Source organism: Tachysurus fulvidraco, chromosome 1, assembly GCF_022655615.1.
Source record: "Tachysurus fulvidraco isolate hzauxx_2018 chromosome 1, HZAU_PFXX_2.0, whole genome shotgun sequence".
Lineage (NCBI taxonomy): Eukaryota > Metazoa > Chordata > Actinopteri > Siluriformes > Bagridae > Tachysurus > Tachysurus fulvidraco.
The window spans coordinates 5,432,122-5,448,674 of record NC_062518.1 but is presented as its reverse complement, the minus strand read 5'-3'; the positions used below and the strand labels follow the sequence as shown (position 1 = coordinate 5,448,674).

Sequence of the window (16,553 nt, the reverse complement as noted above, 5' to 3'; positions counted from 1 at the left end):
TTACGCAGAATGAAGCAAGCAAATTTCAAGGGTCAATATCTTAGGCAGATTTTATACCTACCTTCGTGTGGACCTTCCCTAGTTTTGTCTTCTTCTGTATCCAAATGAACACCAAAAACAGCTGGAAACAAGCTAAATACCCTTTACTAGTGCACTGGTACTCCGTTCTGCTGGCAGGAATGGAAACTTGCTTCACAGACGTAACATCATCAATCAGTATAAACAAATAAATTTTTTTTATCGTCAGTCGCAAGAAAAAGGAGTCAGGACTGTTTTTTCCTCTGTTGAGAGCACCTTTAAATTTTAGATGCTTATGAACAAGCACTCGAGGCATGGGTTGGATTTCATCATTCACTTTGAAGATAGAAACTTATGTGTAATTTTATGTATAAAAATAATGTTGTTTTTTTTAAAAAACATTTCTAGGAGACTTACAAAAAACTTGAGAAAAATGACAAAGCCGTTAAAGAGTGTCTACATTCATATGAGCCATTAACCAACACTGTGGAGTTACAATAACAAAGACATTTAAAGCTGAACATGGACACGACAGTAAAGGACACAGCCCATATATTCTGCATTCATTTGTTGCATTTGATCCACTTACAAAACACTTTTTAAGAATCTCTTCTTTACAAATATCTTTACAAAAATAGCTCAGTAAGATCAGCTGAGTAATCATTCTCCGTCTAATCATGTGCTCTGTAGCTTTAAGTATCCTCAAAGAAAAGATGAACTCAACAATGCCATAGCCTTGGTTGAGAACAGGTGGTGTGTGGCTTATTGCTAAACAGCTATAAAGCTAACCACTATAGTGCTAAGCTGGAATTATGTATCCTCAATCACGGTGGAAGAGGAAGTGGGGAAAACGTTTATGTAATTACGCACTGCCTCTTCAAAGTGCTCAAAGAGCACCAGTCGAACACAAACACACACTCACACAGCGTACAAAGTGAGGACAAACCTACAGTAATACCCCACATCCAGCACAGCAGACGTCAACTGTGGGAAGCAATAGATTAAATAAAAAAGCTCATAAAAAACAAGAAAGAACCAGAGAGAAGACAAAAGAATGCATGTGCATAATTAGATAATACTTGGCTGTGGCATTAGCTGTGTGTTATTAATTAAAAAAAAATCTTATACAGTATATGCACTTGCATAAGCTTTACACTCCTGAAATGTTCAGATTTGATTCATTGAATCAGACAGCTGAAATCAATCTTTTATTGAATCAGCCAAATCAGTTTATATGCCTATTTAAATCAAACTATGTGTGCTGCAGTTTGAAAGAATCATTCCTGTGAACCGATTCTTTTTAATGAATCAGTCAGATCTGTTAACAACTTAATTTGATTTAAACTATGTGTGCTGCGGATTGAGAGAATCGTTCCTTTTAACTGAGTCTTTTTCACAAAGCACTCAAATAGGTTCACCAGTCAAACTGAATATTGAAAGTATGTGTACTATAGTTTGAAATAATCATTCCTTTGAATCAATTCTTTCAAATGAATCAGACAAATCAGTTCACAAGTCCATATGAATCACACTACTTGTGGATTAGATTGAAAGAATCCGTTCATTAAATTGAATTAAACACCTCATCACTATTGATCACATTTGCCCTCGGAGTATGCACACACACACACACACACACACACACACACACACACACACACACACACACACACACACACACACACACACACACACACACACACACACACACACACACACAGGTCCTCAACCTCTGTCTGATCTTCATAATTCTCAGTAATGTAAATTAAAATAAAAAGTTATAATAATTAAACATTGCTCTCGTCACTGACATTTCTCTATCAAAAATGCACACAATTCTTTGCATTAACAAGGAATTAGCATGTTAGCCAGATAGTTAGATCATGTGAAAGCAGAACGGGCCTTAACCGAGATTAGGATCAAAATAATAAAATATTCATTCTCTATGCCGTCCGTAGTAATCCCACGAGACCAACATTATCCTAACCTTAGATTTAGTTCCTCTGAGACTTTCACTTAACTGCCATTTAATCCTCAAAGGATGTAGTAATGCGACCATCAAGGGATGCCAAAAGTTACTACAAGTAGAATTATAAGTAGAACAATTAATAAATAGAAAATATTTTGGCCTATCCTTATTTTTAATACATGTAAAAATACATGTCTTTGTTTTCTTCTATTCAATGTGTCAAAATCTGAAAACATTGTTGTTCAGATGAAAACCTTTTTGAAAAAAGTTCTTGTCTTAGAGTTCCAAAAAGATGTTGATTTCTGTATTAAATATATTTTTAATTTCATGCCTTAATGTAATATCTGGGGGTCACGGTGGCTTAGTGGTTAGCACGTTTGCCTCACACCTCCAGGGTTGGGGGTTCGATTCCCGCCTCCGCCTTGTGTGTGTGGAGTTTGCATGTTCTCCCCGTGCCTCGGGGGTTTCCTCCGGGTACTCCGGTTTCCTCCCCCGGTCCAAAGACATGCATGGTAGGTTGATTGGCATCTCTGGAAAAATTGTCCGTAGTGTGTGAGTGTGTAAGTGAATGATAGTGTGTGTGCCCTGCGATGGGTTGGCACTCCGTCCAGGGTGTATCCTGCATTGATGCCCGATGACGCCTGAGATAGGCACAGGCTCCCCGTGACTTGAGTAGTTCGGATAAGCGGTAGAAAATGAATGAACGTCATATCTTTATAGAGTCATGTTTTGAAAGTCATTATATATCCGTCTTGTATCCTGTACTTTTTTAAAACTATTTTTATCGATTCGATTAGCATAAAAAACTCTAATTTTGTAAACAGCATTTACGGCCACAACAATCACAAAAAAACTCGGGATATATTGACTAATACCTACATTAGTGTGACTTTGGTGTTTGTTTCAATTTTTAATCTCGATTCTCTGCAGTAGCAGTGATTACAAATCAAAACAGAAATATAAGTAACACATCAAACGTTAAGCATCTTTTATGTTTAGACAGATGGCGTCTGTTTTCCTATCAAAACAATGTATTTCGTGAGTGTGAATAAAATAAACCCAGTACATATCTAGCTGCACTTAAATGACCCTGCAGAGATTGTTTCTTGTGCTTCAGTCCCAATGGTCCAATGAATATGACACGTGATCCATACAAAACAAATCTATCCAAATCACATCTACTGCTTTGCATAGAAATGCATGCTTTACATGTTCTCTTTCGGCAAGGCATACATTCTGAGGACTCGCACGGCCATCCGTAATCGTACACGTTACAGTTCTGTCCTGCTGTTCTGAATTATAGCGAGATTTTAAGGAAGCAGCTGCACTCACAGCCTCCACTGCATTTAAAACCAAAATGAAAGCAAGTCTTTGTAAAAACAATCTCGTCCTCATTGAACAGGTAACAAGACACTCTGCGCGCTTACATCACTGCCGGCAGGTGGCCGGTTGCCATGGCGACTCACCTTGACGACAGGATGTCCGCCAGAGGCTGCTTTGACGGCTCCTCGGCTGCCCTCGGTCTCGTAGTGCGCCCGGTGGTGGGCTTTAGGATGCACCTCGATCTTCAGCTCATACTGATTGTACTGACTCGGCAAGGGCCAGTCCAGGGGGGGCAAGGAGGACGTCCTACACACACACACACACACACACACACAAATATTTATAATTACGCTAGCCTTCTTTGGAGATGAATTCCCATTCACTTTGGCACACTTAAAAAAAGCATCAAAACCTCTAAAACTATAAAGCCAACACTTATTCATTTATTTAAAGCTTTTATTCAAAGTGACTGAAGCGAGAAGGTGAGAGATAAGATGGTCAGGTGTAATAACTGATCCAAATATCTGAGCCCTTTTAGGTCTCTGAATAAATAAAAATGGAGATGAAGATGAAGATGAAGATGAACTGGGAAATCATTGGATTTATAGAAAACTTGTGACAGGTTTTTTTTAAAAACATTCGATCATTTTTGCACTCCTACAGAACTTAAGCCAGTAAAAGTGTTCTTTTGACAAAGTTATCTTTGGCCTTCATCAGGAAATAAAAATAAACAAGTAAACAAATTAACATAAAATACTTTTCATTCCATTTCAGCAAAATCTTTCTGTAACTGTCTAAAATGGCTGCCATAAAGTGACAGAAAATGTCTGACTCTAATTCCAACTCTGGCAAAAAATCCTAAATGGATAACAAGTTAACAAAAATGATAACTAAAAACATAAGATGTGAAATAAAAATGTGGCAAAATTTTACAATGCAAAAGTAAATAATAAAAAATATTGAGAGATAAATTAAATAATAAAGTACTGATACTAAAGTAAACTTTATTTTATTAGTTTTATGTCCCTATATATTTTAAAATTTAAAGGTAACAAAAAATTATGCCTAAAAACAACAAAATGTGAAATAAAAATCTAACTGATCACAATGAATCTACACACCCATCCATCCATCCATCCATCCATCCATCCATCCATCCATCTATCCATCTATCCATCCATCTATCCATCCATCATGTTCTGTACCGTTTTTAAGACAACATTATTATTTGTTTAATTATTTTTTTTATGTCCCTGTATTATATATCAGAAAACACTGCAAAACAATATTTTTCTTTAAAAATATTCTAGCCTTTAAAAAAAACACAACAACAACCAGAACGCACATAATAACCTGTGATAAAGTGCAATTACTGTCATGCGAAGGTCAGCCCATACTTCTGAGTAGCAGATAAAAATCTGGTGGATTTTATACATCATCCCATTAAGTGCCTCATCTCACAGCAGCAGCTCGGAGGTTACAGGCTCTAATTTGCTCAATGAAAGACTGCTGCTTAAAAAAAAAATCTCAGAAAGGGATTTGACCATGACTGAGTGGGGGGGGGACGGGGGGACGGACGACTACTAAACAACAGTATGGATGGAGCAGCAGAGTGTGAATCACATGACCTGGGACTCCTCAGTAAGCACTTACAGCAAGCTGAGACTACCAGGTAAATCATGAGACGAGAACATGTGTGATGAAATATAGGTTGAGTATAAAATATATCTCAATAGTTGCTTTAAAAATTAACCTGTGTGTTTATGTAAAGATTAAAGCGCTAGCCTTGCAGTTCTGGCGCTGTTCTGTCAACATTAGATTTAAATTGAAAAGCAAGTTCGGCATGTGTGTGTGTGTTGTGTGTGTGTGTGTGTGTGTGTGTGCGCGTGTGTGTCTGTTTTAGTTTTCAGGTTAACGGTTTCACTAATGTTAATTCTAAAAGCTTGCTTAAAATTCGAACAATGCCGTTATTCAAAGCAAATTTTTTTCCGTTACAGAACCAGGAATGCTCAGAGATTAAGATAGGTAAATCCCAATGTGTATGTGTGTGTGTGTGTGTGTGTGTGTGTGTGTGTGTGTGTGTGTGTGTGTGTGATGAGTGTGTATATGCTGGCCTCAACATGTTTTGTGTGTGTTTCTTCTGGCACTCTGTACTAGTCTCTGTATTAGACTGCAAATTCGATGGCCAATTTTTACCGCAAATTTCTTCCAGGCTTAAACCTCACCTAAGTGACTCCTTTATGCCAAGGCTAGACAAACACACACACACACACACACACACACACACACACACACACACACACACACACACACACACACACACACACACACACACACACGTGTGAGAACAAGTACAGTCACAAACAGCCCGAACTTACTCTATTTCATAGCAGAAATCATTTTCTTAGCAAATCTCCACGTCTTTGTTGGAGCGCTGTCGCAAAACGATTTGAGGTCCCGGAAAAAGGAGGGAATGATAGAAAATACACAAGGGTTCATATTTCCACGGGGAAGAAAGACAAATGGAAAGAAAGACACATGTTTCGGACATTTTGTTCAATAAAACACACAAGGACCATGTATTAGTCCAGCAGGCTAATAGCAGATAGCACTGACCTTTTATAAGCAGTTATAACAGAAACATTATGGACCATATGACTCATGTCTAAAACAACAGAATAGTAAATAATCAGGTATAAGAATGAAGAGCTCTGTACTATGTAGCCAAAAATGAATGAACTATTCTCTATGTTATAGTTGAATGCCATCTAGTTGCACAAGACTTGTAACATTTTCTACAGAGTCGCCATGGTAACTTTATTAAACACAGCCAAAAACACCTACTTTCACCAAAATAGGCAATCTGACTAACGTGACAGACGAGTGGCTCGACCTTTTCCTGCCTTCACATTGCCAAAAACACAGCGTGAATTTCAATTTTGTGAATCTTTTTTTAAATCCACTGTTGAAATTTGTGCCACATTGTCTTTGTCATGTCCCACTCCATAGTGCTGATTAATGGCTCATACAAAAGAACACTTATTGTGTGTGTTAAGAATTGTTCGTTTCATATCAGACTCACAGTCAGAAATAATTCATTCATTTTTTAGTAAATTTATTTGTTTCATCTGAGTGAAAATGTCGAAACAAAACTACAGTGAACTACTGTAGGAAAAGGAGTTAACATGCTCAGAAAAGCTCGCTGTGCTCACAGAAACCCAGAGATCAGACTGCAACCTTTAAGATCAGACTGTACCCTTTAAGATCAGACTGCAACATTTAAGACCTGACTGCAACCTTCAAGACCTGACTGCAACCTTCAAGACCTGACTGCAACCTTCAAGATCAGACTGTAGCCTGTAAGATCAGACTGTACCCTTTAAGATCAGACTGCAACCTTTAAGATCAGACTGCAACCTTTAAGATCAAACTGTACCCTTCAAGATCAGACTGCAACATTTAAGACCTGACTGCAACCTTCAAGACCTGACTGCAACCTTCAAGACCTGACTGCAACCTTCAAGACCTGACTGCAACCTTCAAGATCAGACTGTAGCCTGTAAGATCAGACTGTACTCTTTAAGATCAGACTGCAACCTTTAAGATCAGACTGCACCCTTTAAGATCAGACTGTACCCTTCAAGATCAGACTGTACCCTTTAAGATCTGACTGCAACCTTCAAGATCAGACTGCAACATTTAAGACCTGACTGCAACCTTCAAGACCTGACTGCAACCTTCAAGATAAGACTGCAACCTTCAAGATCAGACTGTAGCCTGTAAGATCAGACTGTACCCTTTAAGATCAGACTGCAACCTTTAAGATCAGACTGCAACCTTTAAGATCAGACTGCAACCTTTAAGATCAGACTGTACCCTTTAAGATCAGACTGCAACCTTTAAGATCAGACTGTAGCCTGTAAGATCTGACTGCACCCTTCAAGATCTGACTGCAACCTTCAAGATCAGACTGTACCCTTTAAGATCAGACTGTACCCTTTAAGATCAGACTGTACCCTTTAAGATCTGACTGCAACCTTTAAGATCAGACTGTAGCCTGTAAGGTCAGACTGCAATCTTTAAGATCTGACTGCAACCTTCAAGATCAGACTGTACCCTTTAAGATCAGACTGTACCCTTTAAGATCTGACTGCAACCTTTAAGATCAGACTGTAGCCTGTAAGATCAGACTCCAATCTTTAAGATCAGACTGCAACCTTTAAGATCAGACTGTAGCCTGTAAGATCTGACTGCACCCTTCAAGATCTGACTGCAACATTCAAGATCAGACTGCAACCTTCCTGAAACGTGGTCAGAAAAAAAGTGCAAAAAAAAAAATCATGATTTAAGAACCTTGATTATTAGTGATGGCCTAATATAATAATAAATGTGTTATATGATAATTAGTTCTTTGGTTGTATAAAAATATACAATTAAATTTACATTCAAAACAAATAACAAATCGTTTTCTTCTCTTCTTCCTCAAGTTATTATTTCCTTTTCCACCATGTCCTGACTGTCCCTCCCTCTCTTTAGCGTTCATATGAAGACCCAGAAGAAGAAGTATGTGATGGTAACCAGGAGAATCCTAGGGCTGAGTAGCAGTGTTCGCCCAGTGGCCTACAAAGTGCACTGTGTTTTACTCGAAACAAGACATCCAGCCCTCGTGAAATATATAACACACACTGTTTCTCCATCCGTAACCGATTCGCCGGCCTCTCTGTGCATTAATATGACAAGATTAACTCAGCATGGATGAGTGAGTGTATGTGGACCACGGTGTGTGCTATTGTAGAGGTGTGTTCTGCTAAGCCATGTATTCAAAGATATCTCAGAAGACTCCACACCACAGAGAAGCTGCTGCACTGCCAACAGTTCCACACAGACCATCTGCTCTGAAGGCCAGGCTTCCAGACTCTCTTTCACTCTTACACACACACACACACACACACACACACACACACACACACACACACACACACACACACACACACACACACACACACACACACACACACAGCAGGCGCAGGTCTGGTTGCTGGGGCTGAAGGATCAGATGGCAAGATCATGTATCATGTCAGTGTTGTATGTGAGTATAGCTGTGATGGGATTAGGCTGAACAGACACAGAGCACAGACTCGCCTGACTGGAGCTTTCACAACCTGTTTGTACAGAGGAGCTGACAGTGAGAGCAAAAAAGCTGGTGTTTGTAAGAGAGCGAGGGAGGGAGAGAGAAAGAGTGGCAGCATGAGAAAGTGTCCGACAGCGAGAGAGAGAGAGAGAGAGAGAGAGAGAGAGAGAGAGAGAGAGAGAGACAGAGAGAGATAGAGAGAGAGAGACAGCATGAGAGAGTCTGACAGTGAGAGACAGACAGAGAGAGAGAGAGAGAGAGAGAGAGAAAGAGAGAGACAGCATGAGAGAGTCTGACAGCGAGAGACAGAGAGAGAGAGAGAGAGAGAGAGAGAGAGAGAGAGAGAGAGAGAGCATGAGAAAGAGTCCATCGGTGAGAGTGAGTGAGAGAGATGGCATGTGTGAGGCCAAGACCTTTAAGTGCTTTTCGTTGATTTATGGTTATAGAGGCCAGTGTATACACACACACACGCACGCACGCACGCACGCATGCACGCACGCATGCACGCACGCATGCACGCACACACACACACACACTCTGAGTTTACACTACAAAATCATGCAGCAATACATATTTGTTCATTTTCAGTTTCATTCATTAAGCATCTGTTCACAGATGTGTGCACATGTGTGAGTGCGTGTGTGTGTAGGTGTGTGTAACGCTGTACACACTACTATTTTAGACTAATATTATTTAACATCCATATTTAAAAAAACGGCTGTATTTTTAAAAACCATAAAATTCATTTGGATATCTGGGCTGATTTTTTTCCTGTTTCACATATTTTCTTTCTCTCATTAGCCCTATACAGATGGGATTAGTTTCTCTCACTGATGTCATGTCAACATTTTACACGTCTCCGCCGAGATAAAACTCTCGCATCTGGATGGCGATAATATTAACGTGGGTGTGAGTTAGTGCGGTTCCACAGAGTTAGCTTTCCTACAGACACAGATGTTTGTGTCACACTTGAGCGATCTGAGAAGTGTTTAATCCAGATACGTACACTACATGAATATGGCATAAAGACGTAGGATCTGCCTGGAGAAGCAGAATGAACGTTATCAGACCACTCAGAGTGTGTGAGCCATCAGAGCAAAACCCTGACCTGGCTGTTAAAAAGTGGCCCCTGTAAACCAGGGAATTACTCCAGGCTTCTGAATGAAGAAATGTCAGACCAATACGGCTAATGTCTTACTTTTAATGTCCTCTTTTTCTTATTTAGTTTTTCTAGTATTTTCACACTTGCCCCCCCACACTTTCTTCCTTCCCTCTGTTCAATCCTTCCTTCATTTGTTCCTTCTTTCCTCCCTATTCTATTCTTCCTTCCATCCTTCCCTCCTTTCTCTATTTCTTTATCCCTCCTTTCAGTCCTTCTTTATTTCCTCCTTCCATTCCTTTCCTCTGTTCCCTCCCTCCCTCCCTCTGTTCCATCACTCCATCCATACCCCCTGCCATACTTCCTTACTTCCTCCATCTGTTCCATCCTACCCTTGTTTGTTTTCCATCCATCCATCCATCCATCCATCCATCCATCCAGCCTTCCTTCCCTGCTTTCTTCCTCACGCCCTCCTTTTTTCCTTAATTCCTTCCTTCCAGCCTTCCTTCCATCCCTCCCTTCCTTCATCACTCCATTCCTCCCTCCTTCTTTTCCTTCCTTTCTTCCTTACTTCCTGCCTTCCTTCCTTCCACCCCTCCCTCCCTTACATCCCTCCCACCCTTCATCTGTCCATTCCTCCCTCCTTCTTTTCCTTCCTTTTTTCCTGCCTTTCTTCCATCCCTCCCTCCCTCCATCTATCCATTCCTCCCCCCTCTCTTTTCCTTCCCTCCATCTTATTAATCCACAATGATCAGCTTTCTATAAGCACTGTATATTCACTACAGGAAATGCAAATGCAGTTTAAAATGGCCATAAATGATTCAATATTTTTACACTTCTTTTAGAAATGGAATTTTACTGCTAGAGTTTTGATGCTGTCAGTTTCTCAAGCACAAAAAAACAGTAAAGACTCGAAGAATCCTACAAAATGAGTCATCTAAAGTTATAATTAAAGTGAATAAAATTTTCCTTTCCATTCCATACTGTGTTCATAAGTGACACTTCCGTTCACACACACTGTTCTCTGCACTTTAACTGAATTGAACTACATAACAAAGCTTAAATGTTAAAACTACGATGTTTAAGACGATAAAAGGTATCCATGCGTGCACTAAAGTTAGCTTGTAACCTACTCGCTTGTACGTTCTCTTCACAAAATCAGAACACAAAAAAGTCCAGAGTTGAAACAGTCTGCTTTCTTTCAAACACAACGATTCCGACTCCCTATGACACCGTCTCGATACGACAGCTGCGAACTACTGATTTACAATTATACTATTCCCAGAGCAAGTCACAGCAGAACATCACATTGCGGAGTATTTTTGTCCTCTCTGCAGACATAGGACTTGATTAGTAATGCAACACAATTTGTTACCCTGCATACATGTCCAGAATGTGTCCTGGGTGTCTGTAGGGTTTCTTTTACCTGAAAATAGGTGTGTGTCCTGGTTTGGGTTTGTTCCAGGTGAAATGAGAAGGAACCGAAAGGAATTGCTCGCCAGCTCCATCTTTTTTCAGTCCGTGCATGGATTCATCCGCTGGCGAATCACGAAGCGGTGAGATATTTCCTGAATTGTCCAGACTGAGATCGGTTTTTGTGGTCTGTAAGGTAGCTGTACAGTCCTGTGATGTCTTCCTGGTCTTGGATGGGATGTCAGGGTCTGGGGTGCAGCACTGGAAGGATGGCATATCTATAGGACTGCCGATCCAGGTGTCCTCTGTGACGCTGCCCCTGGGGGAGGGGCCTGGGGTTGGTGTTGGGGAGTGATGCGGTGAACAGCAGATATCGGCACTGGAGTGGCGCCTCTTTCCGCAAGGCGATGTAGGCCGTGAGGATGGACGTGAAGGTGGCCGTGGGCTGAGCCAGTTCTCGTCAGTCACGCTGGTACGTGGTGAGTGGCATGGTGACTGACGTGGAGAGAGCGAGTGGGTGTGTGGGTGGGAAAGTGATGGGGTGTAACCAGGATGGTGGTGGTGATGGTGCTGTTGTTGCCATTGCTCCTCCAGCGGGGCACCCTGTGGCGAAGCCAGAGGAGATCCAAGTGTAAAACGCGCTGCTGCTTCATTCAGCTCTGAATCCACGTCGTCGTACACATGTGAGATGGACTCGCATGATGACGCATCTGAGAACCAGCTACGTGATGACAAGCTGCTGCAGGGACTTGGGCTCAGTGATGAATCGCGGTATGAATGATCCAAGGGCAGATACAGGTGGTCCCGGGACAGCGGCCGCTCGTGGAAGTCCCCATCCACACCTTTGGAGCGTAGGTCAGCCTCATTACCATCGAGCTCTTGCTGGCAGCTAGGGGAGATAGAGGTGATCTGGATGCTTGGGCATTCAAAGGCCTTGAGAGGCCTACATGCACCTCCTCCACCTCCACTGGGAGGGTATTTAGAGTCTGGGGACTCATAGCTGGGCTCAAAGGGCTTGTGAAGAGGCTGCAACGTAGGAGACGTAGAGATGAGATGGGAGTGAGCCTGGACTCCATGCCTCTGGACACCTAAGGTCTGGTTCGCCACTGTTGGAGGCTGACCCACGTTCAGAATGTAGAACGATGTGGTGTCATCCGGCTCCAGATCTGAAAAGAAAGGCCAGAGAGTTAGAAGAGGAAGAAACTACTGATATGTTGGACGATCATCTTTACAATGATGATGGTGGATAATTACAAACATTCTATTAATCTAACATCTAATGTCTGCATCTTATGATGTCCAATATGCAACGGAAAGAATTTCCAGAAAGAAATAAAGATGATATGATATGTTAGACTGCAGGTAGCAAACACAAGCAATTTCAGGAAGTGGACATATGCATAATCAGTGATTTGCTTTCAGTAACAGAGACAATGTTTAAAATAATGGAGATAAATAACTGGATATTTGAAAAAAAATATCTATAATATCTATCTAATAATATACAGTATATAGAGCTATAGTGTATACCTCGCACCCGATATTTCATGGCTAGTCTCTGAATACACCTCTCCCCCCTAACCAGGATTAAAAGCTTGAACTAAACAGACAGACATCATCCAAACAGAGTGAAGACTGTTGATTAAGCAAGGCTTGCCTTTATGCACCAAAAAGTAAAGTTGACAAGGTATTAAATAAACATTATAGATCATTACGATTACGCAAATGCATTGTCGAGAAGAAAAACAAGGTCTAGTGAAAAGGTCACGCATTCTAACACCGATGGCCTGAAGCTAATGGGCCGGATTCATCAAGATCATTAAAACATTGAGGCGTAAAATAGTTCTGACACAATTGTACCGCACACACTAATCATTAGGTGGGGAAGCAGTGATTGAAAACAGTGAATGAACCTACTGTGACCTGATCTACTGGTTAGTTAGAGAAAATAAAGTCATGATAGAACAGGCCTAGTGCTGCTGGCTCTCCCACGTTACTGAAGCATGCTGATGACAGCAATCACTGCATAACCGGCTGACAGCGACACGTCAGCAGAGCACATGGCCGAGCAAAACACTGCTCAGTGAAGTTCATTCCACAGGTAGACAGGATACAGAAAAGGTATTTACAGCTATTAGCTGTAGATGTCAGCAAGAACAGTGAAGTGAGTTGGAAGTAGTCTTTCCATACATGGTGACTATGCGTTCTTTGTTTTCTTAAGATGTTCGCTGTTGATCCAGGCAGCAAATCCTGTAGTGAGTGTGGCTAATATGCCGTGTGTCCCTATCTTTCAAGGCCGGAGTCCCAGGAGCCTGATAAGACAGATTAAAGCACACAACCAAGCAGATCTTTCCCTCCCCCCTCTCTCTCACTCTCTCTCTCTCTCTCTCTCTCTCTCTTTCTCTCCATCTCTCTCCTTTATTGGAGTGCTTTTACATTGTCCTTGTACAGAGAAGAGTTTGGTTGTCTACAAACAAGCCACCAGGGAATCTGTCCAGACCACAACCCTCGGCCAGAGTCAACAAGAAGGTACATGCGGCGTACAAACTCATCTCTCTACACCAGGGAGAGGGAGAGAAAAAATTCTGTATTGGACAACTCGATAAAGTAAGAGAGGAAAAGAGCAAAAAACTTTACAGGAAAATAGGAAAGCATTGGAGGCACACTGCTCCACATAAGTTCATATTTAGAATTGGAATGTCAGCATGCCTAAAATCAGGAAGCACACCCACTTACTCGAATACACACACACACACGCACACACACACACACACACACACACACACACACACACACACACACACACACACACACACACACACACACACACACACACACACACCTCCCCACCCATCAAGTTGGGAAATACATTCAGACACAGGCACATGATTCAGTCTGTCACCACTACATGGTAACCGGCTCTATTTATAACATCAGTTAAAGAGCACTGTCACACACACACACACACACACACACACACACACACACACACACACACACACACACACACACACACACACACACACACACACACACACACCTTACTATCATTGTGAGGGCCTTTCACTGACATACTTATCTATACAGCTAGTTAACACTACGCCTACACCTATAGCTAAACACAGAAACCTTTAAGCTGTTTAAGCCGCAAACAAGCAAATAAACAAACAAACAAAAAGTGAGGACCAAAAATGTTCCCACATGATCTTTGTGGGGGATTTTGTCCCAGCCAAGATACACACACACACACACACACACACACACACACACACACACACACACACACACACACACACACACACACACACACACACACACACTCCCACACTATATTAGAAGCCATTGGTGATTTTCAGTGACTAAACAGACCAAGATAGCTCGCATACTTACACTAGCCCTACGTTAACCCTTAACATTTAGCTACATAAATTTGATTAAACTTCAAGTATCATGACCATGTCATTCTCTGTTACTTTCAAACACAATTCACAAGCATGCAAGCAATAACCGACACAGACGTTGTCTATTTAAACACATAAAAGCAGGCAACACGTGATAATCCTTTTGACCAGCACTCATACTCTGAGAAGTCTGATAAATATGGAACAGTCTCTCTCTCTCTCTTCCTCTCTCTCTCTCTCTCTCTCTCTCTCTCTCTCTCCCGTTCTCTTGTAATGGATTTATTTATAGCATCCCCACATGACCCACATGTCACAAGACATCCGTATCCATGACAACAGAGCTTAGTGGACCGGAGGGACAGAAAGTCACACACCACTGTGCCCTCTGACCCAGGAAGAACACTTGGTGCATAGAGGTCTCTGAATTACTGAGTTGGCATGGAGGGTCAAAATAATCTGATTTTGCATGGAGGGTAAAAATACATCTGACAGATATATGGAGCTGATATATTGACATTCAGACCTGACAGACATGTGGGAAGTATTTACAGACTGATTTATTTATAGGTTATATGATTTATTTACATATGGTCGGATATATTTATAGATAAACCTGAATATCCTTAAAGATAAATGTGATGTGTTTACAGACAGGATCCGACATCTACATACAAATCTGATTTAGATAGATCTGATTAATTTACAAATAAATATGTTTTTTTTTTTTATAGATAAACCAGATAGCTTGGACATGATAGATTTAAAGAAATACTACATTGTATTTACAGATATATCTGATCGAGATGGATCTGATGTCATTACAGCTGATCAGATTTAATTACAAAGAGATCAGATTTATAGATATGGTCCATTCTGTACATTGATTTCGACAATATGTGGTTTGTTGTTTGTATCACAGTTGAACTGCCTCTTATATGCACTATATTTATTAGAGTAATGAGGCTGGAGTGTACACTGAGTAAAGAAAAACAAAACAAAACAACAAAACATAAAATTTTATTTAACTGTTCTATCCAAGTCATATTTAAAAGGATTTGAAATCAGATACAAATGTGGTTTGAATTTTATTGGAAAACGCGGCCAAAAAAATAAATCCATTCAAAGTTAAATATATGAACCACAAATCAAAGAAACTCCTCTCTCTCTCTCTCTCTCTCTCTCTCTCTCTCTCTCTCTCTCTCTCTCTCTCTCTCTCTCTCTCTCTCTCTCGCACTCAATCTCTATCCATCTCTCTGGGACGTCTTCCAATAACCTTCTCATTCGCTTGGAGTTCAGTGAAGAAGGCAAACATCACATTGCGGTTCTGCCTCCAGAAGAACAACAAATCTTTCATCCCAGCTCCAAGTTTACTCAACACGCACAATGCTGGCCTTCTGTTGCACACAATTCACACTTCATTTCTTTATGTAACACCAATTCACTGAGCCACCACTGTTTGCCTTTATGCTAACACACATACGAGGCTGAATGAAACGATGGATAGATACCAGAATGGACAAGCTGAAGAGACATGGGACTGAAATAAGCAAAATAAAAGACAAGTCAATGGCATTTAATCAAGCTCAATGCCTCAATGAAATGCAAAGCTTGGAAATGACAAATGAACTTTATAAACTCAAGATTTAAAATTCCTATTAGTATATGACCAACACTTTTATTGTCACCTCTATAATGATAGTGACCTTACGCTATCGTAGCTTGCTACTGTAACAGCCGTTTGTTAGCTACGCTACTTCTAATGGTAAAAGTCTTGAAATCATACAGTCAAGTACCTTTAATGTGCTATTTAATGTTGTTTAATACTCACAGAGGATCCATTATTCAGACCAGACGCTGTCTTCTGTTGGTGATGGGGCGATTAGAGCGTAGTCGGGTTAGGATTCAAAACCCAACGTTGTGGCCAGGCTCCAACAGAATGTTCTTGTGCTATAGTCAGGTCATGTTTGAAATTTCAAGCTCTACTCTGTAACTGCCCCCACGCCCCCATGCCCTGCCCAAACACACTCACACATAAACACATAAACACTTGAACGCAGTGAGGTCAGGGACAGATACCTGATATCTGCTTACAACATCGTCTTGAGGCCAAGTGGGAAAGCACCCTGTTCAGGCCAGGATATGACCACCTGCCCCTGGAGATGTAGAAGAAAAACAGTGGGGGGAGATCGACAAAACAGT

General features: G+C 41.0%; 1 protein-coding gene across 2 annotated transcripts in view; it reads right to left on the bottom strand.

The window, feature by feature from the left end:
- The window catches only part of nfatc3a (nuclear factor of activated T cells 3a), a 69,600-nt gene that overhangs the window by 38,465 nt on the left and 14,582 nt on the right, over positions 1-16,553 (bottom strand). For both annotated transcript variants that reach the window (XM_027137009.2, XM_047812225.1), the window contains exons 2-3: positions 10,967-12,119; positions 3,454-3,616 (exon numbers count right to left, since the gene is read on the bottom strand). In XM_027137009.2, the coding sequence (XP_026992810.2) occupies positions 3,454-3,616; positions 10,967-12,119 (1,316 nt within the window). The remainder of the gene's footprint in view (positions 1-3,453; positions 3,617-10,966; positions 12,120-16,553) is intronic.